General features: G+C 38.3%; 1 protein-coding gene across 11 annotated transcripts in view; it reads left to right on the top strand.

The window, feature by feature from the left end:
• The window catches only part of CADPS2 (calcium dependent secretion activator 2), a 370,960-nt gene that overhangs the window by 310,530 nt on the left and 39,410 nt on the right, over positions 1-21,020 (top strand). For all 11 annotated transcript variants that reach the window (XM_087874199.1, XM_034431095.3, XM_087874197.1 and 8 more), the window contains 3 exons: positions 2,788-2,862; positions 12,582-12,665; positions 12,761-12,793. In XM_087874199.1, the coding sequence (XP_087730325.1) occupies positions 2,788-2,862; positions 12,582-12,665; positions 12,761-12,793 (192 nt within the window). The remainder of the gene's footprint in view (positions 1-2,787; positions 2,863-12,581; positions 12,666-12,760; positions 12,794-21,020) is intronic.

Raw genomic sequence — 21,020 nt, 5'->3', positions numbered from 1 at the left:
AAAAAACCCTTTTAAAACGATTCAGCTTTTCATTAGTGCTCTATCTTCCACTCTCAAACCCACTACCTTCTCATTTTTATTAACCTTTCATTATTCAAACAACACTACAATGATAATTTGTGCCGCAGTGTCAGTGGGAGCACTTTGCTTTTGCTTTTGCTTTATCAGACCATCTATCTGACCATCTACATCAGGGTGTTAAACTTAAAGCCTGGGGGCCAGATTCACCCCGCAGGGTGCTTAGATCTGGCCCCTGGAGCCACCCTGGAAACAGTGAAGGACTAGCCCGCAATGCCTCGGCCAGTGAAAATGGAGCTCTGTTTTCTCTGGCAGAGGGTTGCAGGAGCCTGTTGTAGCCGAAAACGGAGCTCAGGAGCCTGTTTTCGCTGGCAGAACACTTGGGCGTCCACAGGTGCCTCCAACATGAGTGACGTCAAGCTGGCCATTTCCCCCCTGGCCACGCCCCCCACCAAGGTCAAACACAACCCTGATGCGGCCCTCAATGAAATCGAGTTTGACACCCCTGATCTACATCTTTTATCAAATTCATGTCATGTCTTAATTCTTTGTTGTAATTTTTTTATAAAATCCAAAAAATATTCCAATATCAGATAATCAAATCAAATATTTATTATAGTCACAGCATACTAGCATACTAGCATACAGATAATGCCATCTAGTCTACTTAAATGTCACTACAGGCAAAGCAGGTTGTAGCTTTTCTTAGATTTAACAAGAATCAAAGTCTAATCTCAAAGAAGGAACCTATTAAACCGGCAGTAGGACTTTGCAAGCAAAGTGGTAGAATGAGAGGAGCAAAAATGCCTAATCAGATGATTTGCACACCTTTATTCAGCAAAACATGACAATAATGTCTACATTTATAATTACAGTATATATGGGCACTTCCTCACAGCATTGTTTCTACTTCCCAATCCCTTTAAAACAGACTGGTCTTATTACTACTAATGTCATGGAATCCTAAAATATGAGACAATAACAGTTTTCTTACTAAAATGTCCTTCCTTCCTAATAAGGTCATGCCACTAATTAATTCAATCAGTGCCCATAAAATGGAGGTGAAATCAATTTATATATTATGCCCTCCCCCCCAATTTGACATTTTCAAAACCTTTATGTGTGTTTTGGGAGTATTTGTGAAAGGATGAAATTGCACAGATACCTAGCTATCATTCCTTCTGTATTAAAAAAAAAATCCCATTGAAACCTGGGAATATGATATTGTACCATCAACTTTGCAATTAGTTATTTTTCTTTGGCAACTGTTGAAACGACAAAGAGGGATAAGTTCTGAACAGCAAGCATTGGTACTCGTTGTAAGGACCACCTTTTCAGAACTACCATTTCCACTGCACTAAATATCCAAAATCCTTTAGTCTTTCATGTAATGGAAAAACAACAAGAATTAGAAAGCCATCTAGTCTGGCATTATACATATGACTCTCCCATTGCAGAAGGGGAGAAGAAAATACACCATTTTCTGTTATTACAGTCTTGATCATGATTATCCTAGTGACAGTTGTAACTGTGGGTTACATTATAGCATGTGGAACTCCTTGATATCACATATCTTACAGAAATGTTGGGCTTAGCAGAGCTGTAGGGCCAGCACATTTGAAGGTCAAGGGTTAGGGAAGGTTGATAGCTTCAGCAGTTTGCCTAGGTAAACCAAGCACCGGGGACCGTGCTTAACACACTTTTCTTAAAAGTAGTTAGTACATATATGTAATACTTCAAAAAAGGGAGTAAATTGCCTTCAGGAACCCTAAATTTCAGAAGACTATGCCATGGACTCCTACAAAGTTGAGTGAATGTTTAGACTGATGCTGGCAGTTCTTTATTCAAAGCATTATGCCGTTGCTGATTCATGCAGCCTTGAACCATCGAGATAGGGTTAGTCTTTATAAGACACATTTTTTGTGAAGTGGGCTCCTGGAGCATTCTTTGCTTTCAAACAAATGTTCTGATGGAAGAATTACTTTTTGGAATGAATATATGTTCAGAATAAAAGAACGAGCCTTTGCTCCCACAAACTGCAGGATGGATGCTTGCTTTATTATGATCAAAAACAGAATGCGAAAGTCTTTCAGATTTGAAATGTGTTTCTTAAAGAAAATGTTTTCATTAGTGAGAAAAAAGCAGTAGTAGAAAGATGGAGAGCAGCAACTGATTTAGCTATTATATATTTTATGGTTGAGTAATTTATTGCCATCCTTCAGGTTTTCTGATTAATTTTTATTTTTTGCCCGTGTTAGAGCAGATTGTATAGGAATTGTATAACCTGCAGCTCACTTCACTCTTAAAAGGGTTCTTTGAAGAGCAAACAATTGGCCACTCATTTTATTTCTGAAGAACATAACATGTGAATGAGAGTTATCAGACAGAAAGTGGTTTATTTACTAAATCTTCTTCTCATCTTGCTTTTGCAGCTAAATCAGCCCTTTGGGGGTGAAGGAATATATAGCCACCTTAATTACATAGAAGACAAAACATATCCTTCACATTCCTTTCCCTGAATAAGACCTTGCTGCATCTAAATAATAACCCTATTAGCTACTTAACTCAAATGCATACATTAAAAAAATTTCTGGATATTGTATGAAAGAAAGTAATTTGTGGGTGGATCATTTTTAAGGCTTTGTTCTTTTAATAATTTTAACTAACTCTGATCTGTCAGTTTTTGTACCTTTGTGCAAATATGACTTATGACAAATAGTTTTGTGCTCATTTAATATATTAATGCTACTTTGGTTTTCTGAACCACAGCAACAATATCATTCGAAAATTGATGACTTGATTGAAGAAACCATGAAGGAAGTAATTTCACTTCTTGTTTCAAAGGTAAATGTCTTAATTTTTTTTCCAAAAAAATTGCTCTTGGAGGGAAAAAGAGAAATATCATATCTGCTTTTTGTGAAGAAAAAACGTTTGATATTTTCCATGTTCCTGTTTTTAAAATAAAATAAGGTTAGTGACTAACACTCCATGAGATCATCATAATACTTATAGGTGTAAATTGGATCCCAATTTGAAGAAATCTTTTTATGCAATATCTATTAAGCAGAAACTTATTTTCTTCATGCTACAGTGCCTTAATTAACAGCATTTAATATGACTACATTTTTACTATTCCAAGATCAGCTTTAATTAGATAAAATAAATTCTGGTTTGCTGCATCTTGCAGTGAAGGAAAGTATGTTTACAGTTTCTTCAAAAGTTTTTGAAGTCTACTTTTACTTACACATTTGAACGTATCTGAAAAAGTTCAAAAGACATTGACTAATCTGTTTTTAATAGTTTAGAATAGCACAGAATAGAATAGAATAGAATAGAATAGAATAGAATAGAATAGAATAGAATAGAATAGAATAGAATAGAATAGAATAGAATTTTTTATTTAGTGTGATTAGACACATAAGGAATTTGTTTTAGGTGTATATGCTCTCAGTGTACATAAGGAGAATAAAATACATTCATCAAGAATAAAAAGATACGACAGTGATAGACATAGGATACTAAATAATCAACATAAATCATACTAGAATACTAAATAAAACAATTAATATAAATCATAAGATACAAGCAACAAATTTATAATCATAAGTGGATAAGAAGAGAGGTAATAGGAAAGATGAGAAGGATAATAGAAATTCAGCCCTACTAGATAGTTTGACTGTGTTGTGGGAATTAGATGTTTAGCAGAGTGATGGCATGGTGGAAAAACTATTCTTGTGTGTAGTTGTTTTGGTGTGTAATGCCCTATAGCAGGGATGTCAAACTCGCAGCCCAAGGGCTGGATGCATCACACACTGGCCACCCCCACCCCCGGTTTAGTGAAGGGGAAACTAGTCACAATACATCACATGATGACAACATGATGACGCAAGTTTAACACCCCTGCCCTATAGTGTCATCTTGAGGGATGAAGTTGAAACAGTTTATATCCAGGATGTGAGGGGTCTATAGATATTTTCATAGCCCTCTTTCTGGCTTGTGCAGTATACAGGCCTTCAATGAAAGGCAAACTAGTAGCAGTTGTTTTTTCTGAAGTTCTAACTATCCGTTGAAGTCTGTGTCTGTCTTGTTTGGTTGCAATGCCAAACCAGACAATTATAGCGGTACAAATGACAGACCCAATAATTCCTTTGTAGAACTGTATCAGCAGCTTTTTGGGCAGTCTGAACTTTCTGAGTTGACTCAGGAAGAACATTCTTCGTTGTGCTTTTTTGATGACGTTTTTGATGTTAGGTGTCCATTTTAAGTCTTGAGATATTATAGAACCTAGAAACTTGAAGGCCTCTACTGTTGATACTGTGTTGCCTAGTATTGTAAGAGTTGATTAGAATAGGAGGGCTTCTCCTAAAATCTACTATCATTTCTACAGTTTTGAGTGTGTTCAATTTAAGATTGTTCCGACCGCACCACAATCTTTCTTGTTTTAAATGTTTAAAAACTATTCAGTTTTTCTGCTTTTATGTAGTGTAAACTCTTGAACTAATTCTATAGTTTGAGGACATATCAAATAATACGGGGGCCAGTGGGCTGAGAGATAGGAAGCAAATGACAACAGACATACGATATCATAACAGAAAAGCTGCAATTGATATTGTTCTCATCACAGTTGTTATGGGCATTGCTGAGGGATGAATGGAGGGATGGAAGGAAGGAAGGAAGAAAGGAAGGAAGGAAGGAAGGAAGGAAGGAAAGAAGGAAGGAATTAATGAGATTCTTGAAATGGAATATAATGAATTGCACTGAATTTGAATGATTATAAATTTATTCATGGTTCCATACAACACGAAGTACTGGCTTATGGAGGGAAAACTCTTCAGATAGATCTTCAGCATACACTGGGCTCTTGTGTCAATGAACACAAGCCCTGGGCCAGAAAGCTAGTGGAATTCCTTGTTCGGGGGTTATTATATGCTGCCCTATGAATGCTGAGTTTTAATTTAGGCTGATATTTTTATGTTTTAAACTTCCTATAAATTTTGTGTCAAATGAACAGCCATGCAAATAAATAAACAAAGTAAAGGTGCAACACATAAGTATGGCCCCCACCATTTTCTCTCGAATATGAGGAAATTTATCTTTAATTCTAAGAGTTTTTCAATGTATTAAGATTTAAATTATTTTTGCATTCAGTTTTATATGATCTTAAAGGGGGGGGGGCTTCGATAGCATTAAACTTTTGTTTCTCATCATTAAGAGGCAAAAAGATTTTAGGACCAAGGAGTGATGATAGGTCTGTGTTGGAATATAATATAAAATGGTAACTGGTTAACTACTCCTTGACTAACCACTTATAAGTCAAATAGAATTTAGAAAAATATAATTATCTTTTCCCTAGATTTCTAATTGACTGTAAAATCATGATAATACTTTATTTTTGCTTTGGTTTGATATATTGGTTAGATTTCTATCCTGCTTCCTTTTAGGAGCTCAGGGCATCATGCTCAGCCTTCCCTTTGCAAGTTATTCATGACCATGTTATAAGACTGGTCAGGCGGAGACAGTGGTTCACTCCAAGCCATTCAGTGAGATTCCATGGCTGAGGACAGACTTGACTCTAGATTTATCCCAGTCTTAAGCATCTTCACCATGAAACAGAATCATTCTAAGTATTTGGATAAATGTAGTCAAATGTTAACTTTAATTTAGAAAGTTATTTTTTTTAAAAAAATAAAGCAATTCCAGAAATTCAGTTTGAACTACCATCTTGAAAAATTACTCTTGAGAAAGATCAGGACTTATATGCTGACTGACATGCTAAGAGGAGGCCAGAGAATTAGTATGATGAATAAAAAAGTGCCTTTAGTTATCCATTCATTTACCTATTATCCATCTCATTTCCTCTTCTGTAATGATCCTTATGATAAAAAGAAAGATATATAATAAGGAAGAATATGTATTAAATGCATAAAGATATAAGAAAAACAGAAGATGTGATGATATAGCTCACTATTATCACTCTGTTAAACCATTAGGGTCTTGGATTGCTGCAAGGTGAGACTTTCAAATCCTGTCAGAGAACAAGAAATATGACACTGTTATGACACTGTTAGAGTGGCCATTAACAACATGCCAGATGGAATTTTGTCCTGTCTTCTCACTTATAAGATGCTACTCCTATGTTCTAGGAATATGATCTAGATGTCAAGCAACTACTCTTTAAAATACTTGTAAAATTAGTCATTCTATTATTATAAACATTTCACATTTACTGTGACAATGAGTAATGTTCTCATCTAAATATGAGAATGGTATTTTTTTTAAAAAAGAAATACTATCTTTACTGTATATTTGCAAGGTGTGTTAAGGTTTTCATTATTGTTTGTATCACATAGAACTTCCAAAATAAGAACAACAGAATTATTGACCTATTTACCGATAGTTTGGGTTTATTTATAACTTGTTTAAAATAATTGTGTTGATAATTTTAGAAGTTGGGCTGTATTCTGAGTCTAAGTTTACATTCTGATTAATGGACTATAAATATGGCTTTTATTACAAAACGGTAATAAGGCATAATATACTTCCTCTTAATATTTTGTACTCAGAGAGAGAAGTATAAATAGTTCTATTTTAATTAAGAGCTTGTGGAGTCCTTGATGCTCTCTGAACTTGGTTGTTTTCTTGCAGATGTTGCATTACCAAACTGGGTAAAACCATCAGTGCTAGAAGGGAATGGGGTGTGTGCTCTCAGTTTATATACTTGTGGGTGTCCTTTCAGTGTTGGTGGGAGTGTTCTTGGTGGCTCCTTGATTAGGCTGCTGTTTACTGTTAGCTTGTTTCCTTGATTGGAGTATTGGGATAAACAGCTCCTCGCCAGCAAACACCCAGATAAGCTGAGTTTAACACCAAAATTACTACTAGACCAACAATCCAGATGTAAACAATACTCCAAGCAAGAAATTACCAATAAAGAATGTGAACAACAGTGAAGGAACTGATTAATCCTTTTCTCTTAATTTTGTTTGTCTGCTTACTTTTTCTTCATAAGCAGAAAACAAACTGGAAGAGATTTGATGAAGAAACATACAGTGCTGAAAATAAAATTAAATAGCACATTTTTGTTTCTTCTCTTTTAACTATTCTACTAAACAAACTCCACTTCCCAATTCCTAATTAGTTCCTAATTCCACCCTAATTTGATTTTATTTTATTACACACACACACACACACACTTATGCATATATACACACACACACTGCTGAGTTCAATGGTCCATTGTGGTATGTAGAATAGTTTGCAGATAAATAAGTAATGATTCATCTTCATAGTGAACACTGAAATGAACATTAATAGCAACCTGCACATTACAAAGTTCACAGAGAATATGGAGTCAATAGTATGCTCTGAAATTGTCTATTTTTGCATCCTAGTTCTTTCCATATATATTAGTCTATAGTTGAACTAACCTCCAGATAGTGTAATGTCAAAGAATGATAGGAATGGTAGTGATTGGAGAACATCAGATTGGAGAAGACTATTGCATGGTTATCTTATTTGTTAAGATGGAAAACATGGGCCGCCAAAAGTTTCTAATAACTCTCAACATTTGCTAGGTAGAATTCATGAAAGCTGAAATTCAATGTATGATAAATACATGCACAACCATGACAGAGTTTGAGGATTCTCCCACTGAAATTAGCTATTTGCTCTATGTTGTTCACATTGATTCAGTAAAAGCAGAGTTACTCAGAAGGAAGCCCTGAATGGTGTTTTGTGTTTTCTCCTTTGGTTTTGCTACAGCAGTGATAATCTTGTAACAGGATAGATGATAGATAGATAGATAGATAGATAGATAGATAGATAGATAGATAGATAAAAGATGGATGGAAGATAGATAGATAGATAGATAGATAGATGATAGATAGATAGATAGATAGATAATAGATGGATGGAAGATAGATAGATAGATAGATAGATAGATAGATAGATAGATAGATAGATGATAAAGAGGGAAAGAGAAAGAGATAGAGAAGTAGTATTTCTTTTAATGTTTATGAGTCATTCAATGTAGCTGTCTACTTTGAAACCAATGCAATATAACATTATACAATAACACAAAAGAAAGGAGTTATATAAAAAGGGTTAAATATTTTTTTAAAAAACATGCATGATTAATATTACAACATCTGTACAACATGTACAGTAGTGAACTTTTTCCAATTGTGCGAATAGTACTTTTACATTTATTTATTGCAAGATTTTTAAGGCCACCTAACTCCAATTGTGTGATTCTGGGACGAGATTATTTTTATTATTTATTTTATTTTTATTATTATTATTATTCAAATTTCTATACCGCCCTTCTCCTTTTGGACTCAGGGCGGTGAACAGCCAAGATAAAAACATCTATACATAATATCACAGTTAAAAATAAAGTTAAAATAATTTATAAATTTGGCCCATAATTTAAAACTTGTCAATTAAAATCAATATTAAAATTTTAAAACTAACCCTAAAATCAAGACAGACCGGCTAACTGAAAAAAATAAGTTTTTAGGGCCCGACGAAAAATCCGGAGGTCGGAGATCACTCGTATCTCTGGGGGTAGATTGTTCCATAGGGTAGGTGCCACCACAGAGAAGGCTCTCCTCCTGGGGGTCGTCAGCCGGCATTGTCTGGCCGACGGCACCCTGAGGAGGCCCTCTCTGTGGGAGCGAACCGGCCGGTGGGAGGCTATTGGTGGCAGAAGGCGGTCCCGTAAGTACCCTGGCCCTAAGCCATGGAGCGCTTTAAAGGTGATCACCAACACCTTGAAGCGCACCCGGAAGTCCACCGGAAGCCAATGCAGCTCGCGCAGGAAAGGAGTCACATGGGAGTGCCCCGTCGCTCCCATAATCCCCCGCACAGCCGCATTCTGCACCAGTTGGAGCCTCCAGGTGTACCCCAAGGGGAGCCCCATGTAGAGAGCGTTACAATAGTCCAGACGAGAAGTGACAAGTGCTTGAGTGACCGTGCGTAGGGAGTCCCGGTCCAGAAAGGGGCGCAACTGGTGTATCAGGCAAACCTGACAAAAAGCCCCCCTGGCCACGGCTGTCATATTCCCTTCTAAAGACAGCCGCGCATCCAGGAGGACACCCAAGTTGCGGGCCCTCTCCATGGGGGCCAATGATTCACCCCCAATAACCAGTGATGGCGTCAGCTGGCTATACCGGGACGCCGGCAGCCACAGCCACTTGGTCCTGGAAGGGTTGAGTCGAAGCCTGTTTCTCCCCATCCAGACCCGCACGGCCTCCAGGCACTGGGACATCACTTCCAAGGCATCATTGGGATAGTCTGGGGTGGAAATGTACAGCTGAGTATCATCAGCGTACTGATGGAACTCCACCCCAAAACCACGGATGATCTCACCCAGCGGCTTCACATAAATGTTGAACAGGAGGGGCGAGAGGACCGACCCTTGCGGCACCCCACAAACAAGGCGCCTTGGGGTCGACCGCTGCCCCCCTGTCAACACGGATTGCGACCGGTCGGAAAGATAGGAGGAGAACCACCGCAAAACGGTGCCCCCCACTCCCAGTCCCTCCAGCCGGCGCAACATGATACCATGGTCGATGGTATCAAAAGTCTCTGAGAGGTCTAATAGGACCAGGATAGAGGAATAACCCCTATCCCGGGCCCTCCAGAGATCATCCACCAACGTGACCAATGCCGTTTCCGTGCTGTACCCAGGTCTGAAGCCGAACTGGAGTGGATCCAGATAGACAGCTTCATCCAGGTACTGGGGAAGCTGTCGCACCACCACACTCTCAACAACCTTCGCAATAAAGCGAAGGTTGGAGACTGGACGATAGTTAGCCAAAACAGCCGGATCCAGGGATGGCTTCTTGAGGAGAGGCCTCACCACCGCCTCTTTCAAGGCGGCTGGCAGGACACCCTCGCTCAAAGAAGCGTTAATAATCCCCTGGAGCCAGCCTCGTGTAACCTCCCAGGAAGCCAGCACCAACCAGGAGGGACACGGGTCCAATAAACATGTGGTTGTGTTCAGCCGTCCCAAGATCCTGTCCACGTCCTCGGGAGCCACAGGATCGAACTCCTCCCAGATAACACTCTCAAGGCCTGCCTCAGTCATCTCGTCTGAACTAACCCAGTCGGCGGCCAAGTCTTCCCGAATCTGAGTTATTTTATCATCCAGATACTGTACCTCAGCTCGGCCCTGCAAGGGGTCTTCCCGCGCTCCCAGATGGAGAAGGGAGCGGGTCACCCTAAACAGGGCGGCTGGGCGGTTATCTGATGACGCGATAAGAGCGGCAAAATAGCTAGATTTTGCCGCTTTTATCGCCACTAGGTAGGTCTTAATATGAGACCTTACCAGTGTCAAGTCAGACTCGGAACGACTGGCCCTCCAACCACTCTCTAGGTGTCTTTTCCAGCGCCTCATCTCCCTCAGCTCCTCGGAAAACCAAGGAGCTAAGTGAGTTCGGTGCCGGGTCAGAGGCCGCAAAGGCACGACCTGGTCCAAAGCCCCGGCAGCCGCCCTATCCCAGGCGGCCACCAGGTCACCAGCCGAGTCATGAGCTAGAGTCTCAGGAAATGGCCCAAGCTCCATCTGGAACCTATCAGGGTCCATCAGGCGCCTGGGGCGGAACCACCTGGTCGGTTCCGCCTCCCTGCAACGGGGTACGGCGGTCAGAAAGTCAAGTCGAAGGAGCGAGTGGTCAGACCATGACAAGGGTTCAATATCTACATCCCCTATATCAAGGCCACTAAATAAATATTCACCAATTAATGAAAATGACCAACCAAAGCAGGAAGTTGTGGGTATTATTAATTCAAATTTGTTATGGTTGTCCAACTCCCAATGAATTCTGTTATCAAAATTATTTTGTGTTGTCTGCTTTGTAAGCCGATCAAACTAACCGAAGAAATTAAGAAATTCTTTACATGTTTAATTTGCATTATGTTGAATCTAGGTTTACTGGTGCTTAAAATTAGTATCACTGAAATTGTAGGATTTTACTTAATATAATTAAGTCCATGACTGACACGCCATGCATTTCAGTAGATTTATTCTACTGAATAGTCTATCACCAACACTTTGTTTTTTGTAATTCTGAATATTTTAAGAATTTTAAATAGGGGTGGCCGTTTAATTTAATTTATTTTTAATTATCTTAACTTTTATATTGTATGTTATTTTAATTCTCGGCTGTTTACCGCCTTGAGTCCCTTCGGGGAGAAGGGTGGGATATAAATTTAATAAATAAATAAATAAATAAATAATATAAGTGTGTGTGTATAACATAATTTCTGGATGGATTGAATTCCATTAATACTCTTTAATTTAATACTCTTTAAATTGAATTAGATCTAACTAAACGTCCAATAGAAGTGAATTATATAGCTCAGAGCTGAATTATAAAGTCCTTAGTGTTCTGTGAGCTTGGCTGTTTGCTTGCAGACATTTTATTACCCAACTAAGTAACATTATCAGTGCAACTGAGTGAGGTTTGCCCATTTTAAGTGTGTGTGGGTTTCTCCTTGGTGGTTTCTTGATTAAGATATTTTGTTTTTTGCTTGGTTGTTTGCCTGATATTAATCCTAGCTCATCTGGATGTAAGGTTGCTGGGAGGGAGTGTTCTGGTTTTTTTGTTTCCTTCTTGGCTTTTTATATTGTTTCTTTTGAATGTGAATATGGTTTATCTCTACCATTCCCTACTAATTTTTAATTTGTTTTGGTTTAAGATGCTAACCAGGAAAGAGGGGGGAATGGTTCAAAGGTTAAAGACACTGAGCTTATCAGCTGGAAAGCTGACAGCCAGGTGCGATCCCATTACTTGGCCCAGCTTCTGCCAACCTAGAAGTTTGAAAGCATGCAGCTACAAGTAGATTAATAGGTACCATTTCAATTGGAAGGTAACAGCATTCCATGCACCTCAGCATATAGTCATGCATGAGCATGGAAATGTCTTCAGACAATACCAGCTCCCTTGGCTAAGAAATGGAGATCAGCACCGCCACCTAGAGTCAGACATGACTGGACAGGGCAAACTTTTAACCTTTATTTAAGATGCTAACATTTTTCCTGTTGAAACTGTAGTTGAATCTGTCCAGGTGTTGGGAGATTAAGGAGTTTTCATCACCAAAACTGGCAGGGCAAGCTACTATATGTAAACGGGGCAAAGTCCATATTCACAAAGATGATAGCACTTAGCAATAGCACTTAGACTTATATACCGTTTCACAGTGCTTTATTGTCCTCTAAGTGGTTTACAGCGTCAGCATATTGCCCCCAACAATCTGGGTCCTCATTTTACCAACCTCAGAAGAATGGAAAGCTGAGTCAACTTTGAGCCTGGTGAGATTTGAACTGGCAAATGTTACCTAGTTGGGTAATAAAATGTCTGCAGGCAAACAATCAAGCTCAGAAAGCATCAAGTACTCCATACATTTAACTAAGGATTTGGTAGTAGGTATTACCTGTATCTGGCATAGTATATGAACCATAAAGGAAAGGTCTTCCCTCCCCATTGCCTTCTGCAGCTATTTAAAGTAATTTCAAACCCTTTTACACATTATGAATATTTATGCTGTGTTTCTTAATATAGTTTGTTGCAGTGCTAGAAGGTGTTCTCTCTAAACTATCAAGGTATGATGAAGGCACTTTCTTCTCATCAATACTTTCATTCACTGTAAGTACAACAACTATTGAATAATGATTTGAAAATTCCATTATGAGCCAATGATACCAAGTGATGTTTGTTTTTTACTTTTACATTTTCTAAAGGTAAAAGCAGCTGCAAAATACGTTGATGTTCCTGTAAGTATCTTTCTTTTAAATACGAATGCAATAAATTAATTGCTTTCTACTCTGTGTACTTTTTCATGTATTATCATTGCACTTTCTTTTAAAGGTTGATTATAGTTACACACCATGTACTTAAGCAGATCATTTTTGCCCCTAGAGGACATTTCATTTCCCTTAAGCTACTACAAGGTCTCAAAGCAAAGCTTTGAAAGATTACTCTCAGTGTACTTTTTCAGTTGTTCAGGAGTGAGCATTGTAACCTAGAAACTGTGTCTTGGGGGAAATTTTGTCATTTGGGTGTAATTGTTCCTGGGCTTAGCTCACTAGAGTTTTCATGAAAGTGAACAGTTTATAATTATATTCTATATCCATGAATATCTGTACATATATCTTACAATTTCAGGTGTCCCTGTTGCATTAAATGAGTATGTAAGGTTCTCCAGATTTGCAGCTCATATTTTTCAAGCATTATACCAAGGTGTAAATATCTGTTCCGAATATATATTTCTTTTCAATTTGTAGTCATAGTCATATTTTTAATGTTATATCTTACAATATCAGGTATAAACTATGAACGACACAGTATAAAAAGAGTTTGAAGAAAGTTTTTTTCTGAATTTACCTACCTTTTTCCCTTGCCTAAACCTCTTTTGGACAATTCTGGGACTTATTGTTATTAAACTCAGTGTTATGTGGCCAAATACATATGTAAACTAGAAGGGCTTCAAATTAGGAAAATGCCATTTTTATATTTTAAAACATATTTATAAAATTTTAAATAGTAAAGCTTTTCTCCTACCTCTAGGATGAACTATTATTTGCAAACTTGTGTTTCCTGTTTCTGATCCAGCTTTTCTTTTTCTATTCTGTTTTATTTCAAGTTGCAATTCCTAGAGTCAAAGTTCTGAGTACATTAGATACTGTGAGATGTCATTAGGAAAACTTGTTTTATCAATGATAGTTTTCCAAACCAAAGTATTGAAACCCCATGTTCAACCATGCAGATCAATCTATTGTTTCTTCAATGAAAAATTAATTTGGTCTCATTGTTATTTTGAGACGGTACAATCTATCCTTCTGGAATATCAAGCTCTATGGACTATGGCACTGGCTACCTCTTCAAATGGGTCAGATATACAGTCAGGTCCAGAAATATTGGGACATCGACACAATTCTAACATCTTTGGCTCTATACACCACCACAATGGAGTTGGAATGAAACAAATACAATGTGCGTTAACTGCAGACTGTCAGCTTTAATTTGAGGGTATGTACATCCAACTCAGGTGAACGGTGTAGGACTTACAGCAGTTTGTATATGTGCCTCCCACTTGTTAAGGGACCAAAAGTAATGGGACAGAATAATAATCATAAATCAAACTTTCCCTTCTTAATACTTGGTTGCAAATCCTTTGCAGTCAATCACAGCCTGAAGTCTGGAATACATCACCAGACGCTGGGTTTCATCCCTGGTGATGCTCTGCCAGGCCTCTACTGCAACTGTCTTCAGTTCCTGCTTGTTCTTGGGGCATTTTCCCTTCAGTTTTGTCTTCAGCAAGTGAAATGCATGCTCAATGGGATTCAGGTCAGGTGATTGACTTGGCCATTGCATAACATTCCACTTCTGTCCCTTCAAAAACTCTTTGGTTGCTTTTGCAGTATGCTTTGGGTCATTGTCCATCTGCACTGTGAAGCGTCGTCCAATGAGTTCTGCAGCATTTGGCTGAATGTGAGCAGATAATATTGCCCGAAACACTTCAGAATTCATCATGCTGCTTTTGTCAGCAGTCACATCATCAATAAATACAAGAGAACCAGTTCCATTGGCAGCCATACATGCCCACGCCATGACACTACCACCACCATGCATCACTGATGAGGTGGTATGCTTAGGATCATGAGCAATTCCTTTCCTTCTCCATACTCTTCTCTTCCCATCACTCTGGTACAAGTTGATCTTGGTCTCATCTGTCCATAGGATCTTGTTCCAGAACTGTGAAGGCTTTGTTAGATGTTGTTTGGCAAACTCTAATCTGGCCTTCCTGTTTTTGAGGCTCACCAATGGCTTACATCTTGTGGTGAACCCTCTGTATTCACTCTGGTGAAGTCTTCTCTTGATTGTTGACTTCGACACACATACACCTACCTCCTGGAGGGTGTTCTTGATCTGGCCAGCTGTTGTGAAGGGTGTTTTCTTCACCAGGGAAAGAATTCTTTGGTCATCCACCACACTTGTTTTCCGTGGTCTCCCAGGTCTTTTGGTGTTGCTGAGCTCACCGGTGCATTCCTTCTTTTTGAGAATGTTTCAAACAGTTGTTTTGGCCATGCCTAATGTTCTTGCTATCTCTCTGATGGGTTTGTTTTGTTTCTTCAGCCTAATGATGGCTTGCTTCACTGATAGTGACAGCTCTTTGGATCTCATCTTGAGAGTTGACAGCAACAGATTCCAAATGCAATAGCACACTTGAATTGAACTCTGGGCCTTTTATCTGCACATTATAATTGGGGTAATGAGGGAATATCACACACCTGGCCATGGAACAGCTGAGAAGCCAATTGTCCCATTACTTTTGATCCCTTAACAAGTGGGAAGCACATATACAAACTGCTGTAAGTCCTACACCGTTCACCTGAGTTGGATGTACATACCCTCAAATTAAAGCTGACAGTCTGCAGTTAACGCTCATTGTGTTTGTTTCATTCCAACTCCATTGTGGTGGTGTATAGAGCCAAAGATGTTAGAATTGTGTCGATGTCCCAATATTTCTGGACCTGACTGTATGTGGAACAAAATCTCAGGCTGAAGTCAAAGGTCAGAGTAGCTCCAGGATCAAAGGAAGAAGTGGTTGACAAACAGCAGATAGAAATCAAGCTTTGGTTTGCATTGAAAGTCAGGACAGCTCGAAGCAGTTATATGTTGTTCTTAGCATTTGTCCTGCTTGGTTGCAGGATCCACCTGTTTTATATTTATATTCACCTGTTTTATATTGCATGATGTGACAAGAGATTTCATTTTTTGATCGCCTTATTGCAAAGTCTGGTACAAGTTAGGGCTGGGAGGGAATTACTTCCATGCCTTCCATGCGTAAGGGTGATTAGAATCTGCATCTCCTCGTTCATTGTCCAGCACCAGAAACACTACACAACATTTGCTTTCTGAAAGCAGCTACATCAAGTGGGGTAGGGTGAAGCAGAGACCAAGATCTAGGTGAATTTTCAAGAAAAAAAAAAAAACAGGAACTCATTTCTCCTGGAAATGGGGGGGTGTTTTTCATAAAAATATTGCTTGGAGTTTTTCTTTGCTAAAGGTCGGTGCACTATGATCTGCACTGGGTGTTTATGTAGCAAGTTCTTAACTGTGTCTTTTGGTCCTAGTTTAAAACTATAACCATTCACATTGTACTGCCCAACTATGATATAATTGCTAACCCTCAGTTAAATGTAACAATTATTCCCAATGCTTCAGAATTTCAGGGGCACTCCACTCCACTGCTTATGGTCCAGAAAAGAGCAGTCCTTAAGTATCAATTGTATCAAATTCTCCTTTGTTGGGCATTGGGAAATTAAAAGCAGCAAATAATGGTTACATGAGGAAAGACGAAAAAATATTCTCTGCAAAATGTATTGCAGAGAAATGCAGCAATGAATTAAATAGAGAATTTGAAGATAGTTGCGTACAGTATATAGTACTTCACAATTCAAATCAGATTGAGGGATACTTGGTGCTCCCTGAGCTTGGTTATTTTCTTGCAGACGTTTCATTACCAAAATTAGGTAACATCATCTGTGCTAGTAAGGAATGGGATTTGCTCTCAGTTTATATCATAGTGGTTTGCCCTGTCAGTGTTGGTGGGAGTGGTCTTGGAGTTTCTTTGGTTGGGCTGTTTACTGTTAACTTGTTTGGCAGTTCCTTGATTGGGATATTGTTTATTTCTTGATTGTTGGTCTGATGTTAATCTTGGTGGTGTTGATTGCTGATGGGAAAGTATTTTTGGTCTTTTTGTTCCCTTTTTGACTTGTTTTTCTCTTATGCATAGTATGTAGATCAGTGATGGGTTCCGCCCGGTTCCACCGAGCCGGTAGCAGTGACGATATGACGTCACCGAACCAGTTCTGCCCCCCCTGCCCCCCGCCCCCCCACCTTTTGTGGTATGGATGCATTGCTGAATGTTCTAAAATATTAAATCAGTCCACAAAATAAATGCATTGAGCTTGTGATGAGCTTTATATGGCTTTCCTGTCCTTTCTTTTCTTCTTATTTCTTTATCAAAGACATAGCATAGCTCTAACAGAAAAATGGGTTTACAATCTGGAACAGATGCAAGTCAGGATTGTTATTTCTTTATAAACAAGAAATATCCTTAGTTTTGGTGAAAAAAGAAGAAATTTTAAGGTGCTTTCTATTTAATTGAAAAATCTTTATCTTGTCTCCTTAGTGAATGCAAGTTACTGTATGTGTATGTATTTTTGTGTTTGTATTAAACAAAGAACTAAAATGTCTTTAAAGTTTTAAATGGAGAAAAAAATGGTCTGGAGAGAAAACAAAATCAAGAAAACTTGAATTATGTTTCATGTACACTGTTTAAAAGAAAAAAAGAGAAATTCAAAGTATGATAACATTAAGTAATCATATTTCCAAAATCCTTTTGAAATGTTCTTTTTTCTTAAATTGAGAAGTAATATTTGCATATATTTTCCATGACAAATTCATGTTTAAAATATCATATAGCAGAAAGACCAGTTAATCAGTTTGTTTCAAATCATTCAGTCCTGCACAAGTATGCGTCTTCTGCTTCAACCCTTTTTAATGATCTGGATGATCACAATGGAATGCATTTTATAAGGCAACTATTTCACATTTGGCTAAACCATTAAGATAATAGTTAAAACAATTTACTCAGCATCAGCAAAAGCACCTTAGCTAATTGACTAATTAATGTTTTAGTCAATTATTATTCTGGCGGAGGTACAGAGGTACCATTCTGGTAGAAATGTCTGAACATTGATTTGACAAATGGTCAGGTTAAAAAAATTCAAACACTGCCTGACATGTTCAATAAAATGGGTGTAAAAATATCCCTGTAAAAAAGGCAGCATGTCTCCCAGGATCAGATGTAATGAGAAAAATGAATATATTAATATCTGCCTACCAATAACACTGAAGCCAGAAATTTAAAGCAGGCAGTGTTGAATTACAAAAATTCATTAAATTATCTAGCCACTTTAAAACATAAATAAAGTCTACTGCTCCAAATATTTTTATTACAACTAGTTAAGATTTTGACATATATTTGGATGTATTCTATATCCACTTTCTTTTTAACATCTTGAATCTATTTAAATGACTACAAAATAGCTTAAATTTTGTGTGCCAGTGACTTTGCTGAATAATCCCAAGGGAAAAATAAATTTTATATCATGGTTTAATGAACTACATTGCATCTATTTTGTGCGTTAAGGTAGTTCTTTAAAGTGTATATTTGAGCATTGGGAGTCTTCATCATTAAAAAAGAAAAAGCAATTTGCCCTTTTCATATATTGTTAACATTCAGTAAAAAAAGGTTCAATATGTCCTTCTGTATTTAAATCTGTTGCTTGCAGGGCAGAGGGAGGCTGTATAGAAAGGACCACCCTCCCTTCACCAGTGAATGGAAAGGGATGATCCACACCTGCGGATTAGGTGAAGCTACAGGAAGTAAGAGCCCCAGAAGCAGCATATAATTAACTAGAAATTTTCTGCCTCTCTCTCTTTGTAAATACTGTTCATCTCATCAGGTTAACAAGTGATTAACCTCAAGTAAAGGATCTACTGCTGTTAATTTCCTTGTTTCACTCTTTTCTTTTTCTTTCTCTTGCTAGTGCACTTGGTTACCTGTGTTATCCATCAAACAGTATCCCTATTACAAAATTCCATTTCCTTGTATTCTATTCATGCTTCCCAGTTTTTCACATTTGGCTGTGTGCCGTTTTGGCAGGTGGCTATGATCAATCTGAAAGCAATGACTCCTTGCCTAAACACCAAATTCCACCGGAACCAAGTAAACAAAAATCTGCTCTTAAAATCTGGCATTTATTGATCAGATGTTTATCAGGCAAAATGGTACTTTTCATTGTGCATAACACTGGCCCCTAATTTTTTAAAAAATATTAACATTAATACTGTTGAGTATTTGTGATAAATTAAGTTAGATATTTTTAGCAACAGTATTTAGCAACACACAACTTCCAAAATTTCTAGTCATTACTGGTTGTCTTATTGCTGCATAAAGAGTTGTACAATTTGTTATTAAAAAGTAGCATAAAATGTCTAGAATATAAAGGTCAGGAAAGTAAGATGCTTCTCTGATGTCGACACAATTCAGTACAGTTAAATCTTTGCCCTGAGCTTCTACTCAGTGTTTTGGGGTGATGACTGATCCCGATGCCAATAGATGCTTTTATATCAGTTCGCTTCCAGTGTCACTAGTCACAGTGTTCTGCTAACTTAACCAATGCGACTCACATTCAGAATTGCAGAGTTGAAGAGACTTTTTAGCTCATCAGGACTAATCCCCTGCCCCACGTAATAGAGTTAATAAATGTTTTTCATTATTATTGTATTCAAAAGAAGTAAAATATTCTAATTATATATTAGATTCTTTAAAAAATTCTTAAGGATATGACAAAGTTTCAGTCGATATAGTATTTGGGGAGTGTATCAAAATTGGTCCAAGCGTAGCAGACACATTTATATGTCGGTCTTAAGACTTGCATTGTAAAGAGTTGCAAGTGTGTGGAATGACACTTTGAAAAAGCAGCTTTAGGAATATGAAATTTTGAACAGAGGATATTCCACAGCAGGATGTGATCTTAATCCTCTTTCCACCCTTTACTTTCCACTACAAGCCTCTTTCCTCTACACCAAACTATTTACTTTATTCCAAAAGTGCATTCCACGTCTTTAGAACCTCACAAGAGAAAATTATTTATTGTATTGAATAAGACTTTTATGACAATGAAACATAGCAAAATTCAAAAGAAGGGATTAGAATTTTTAAAAAGTGATAAACATGATTGCCACATGAGAACTGATTTACTATTTCATATCAAAAAGGGTGAACTGGAGGTTTTGATGAAACAATGTTTTGTTTATATTAGCTAGAATGAAACAATAAGGTCTGGTCCTGGCTAGTTTATATTACCACAATTGTCCTTTTCAAAAATAACATATTAAACTGGAAACATAAGAAGAGACCCATGATCTAACTCTGGTGTCTAGTCTGACCTCTAGTCAGCTACTTGTATATAGGACACAGAGAGGCAGGACAAGAATTGTACAACTGGTACCACACTTGAAATCCAGTGGCCATGTTTCAAAGAGAAATGTCAAGACTGACTCGCATTTTCACCTGTATTCTGCTTCGCTCACAGCTTGACAAAGAAAAGGGAGGGGGTGTGGAATGGAATGGAATGGAATGGAATGGAATGGAATGGAATGGAATGGAATGGAATGGAATGGAATGGAATGGAATGGAATGGAATGCAAGGGTGAGGGGAATGGCTTCCAAGCATCCGTTTGTTCCTGTGAGACATTGCTTCCATTTCAAGGACACACCAAGTAGATGTCCCAGCATGACCGGCAAGTTCCCATAACAAAATGAGCAGATGTGATTGGTGGACATAATGGGCTGTGAGTGGCCCATAGGAAAAGGGATAATTAACTATATTTGCTTTTGAGCAGGAAATCCAGAGCTGGTTTCGTTTCTTCTGTGCCATGGTTTATTGAGTAAAGTTTATACTCTTGATAAAATAATGTCCCAGGAGTTTCTTTTTCTGCATTCACTAACTGGATAGTTGACATTAAACCAGTTCTCCAAGTACCAGTCTACCTGGACCCCACCAGGAGGTAGGCAGTTTTGAGATGTTGGCAACCGACAAAGGAATGGAAGGGGGAGTGAAGCGATGGGAAGCCACCTCACTGAGAACGGCGATCACAGAAGCCAGGATGGGGGCCATGAAACCATTGTCTGCCCTGTCTCATCCCCTCTAGCTGATGGTGTCAACCTGACCCGGGGTGATGGGAATCCTCCATCATGGGACACTGGCTACCATCCCTGCTGCTGCCCCATTGGGGGAGCTGGTGCCGGCACACATTGCCCCAGTGGCAGCCGGTGTCCCTGTTCTGGCACCCCTTGCAATGGTGGGGTTACTGCCCGAGTATGTCCTAGTGTGAGAGAACCTACTGTCACCTCCCCCAGTG

The sequence above is a fragment of the Pantherophis guttatus genome, chromosome 7 (genome assembly GCF_059756535.1).
Source record: "Pantherophis guttatus breed Tessera chromosome 7, ASM5975653v1, whole genome shotgun sequence".
Lineage (NCBI taxonomy): Eukaryota > Metazoa > Chordata > Lepidosauria > Squamata > Colubridae > Pantherophis > Pantherophis guttatus.
This window is presented reverse-complemented; position numbering and strand designations above follow the sequence as displayed.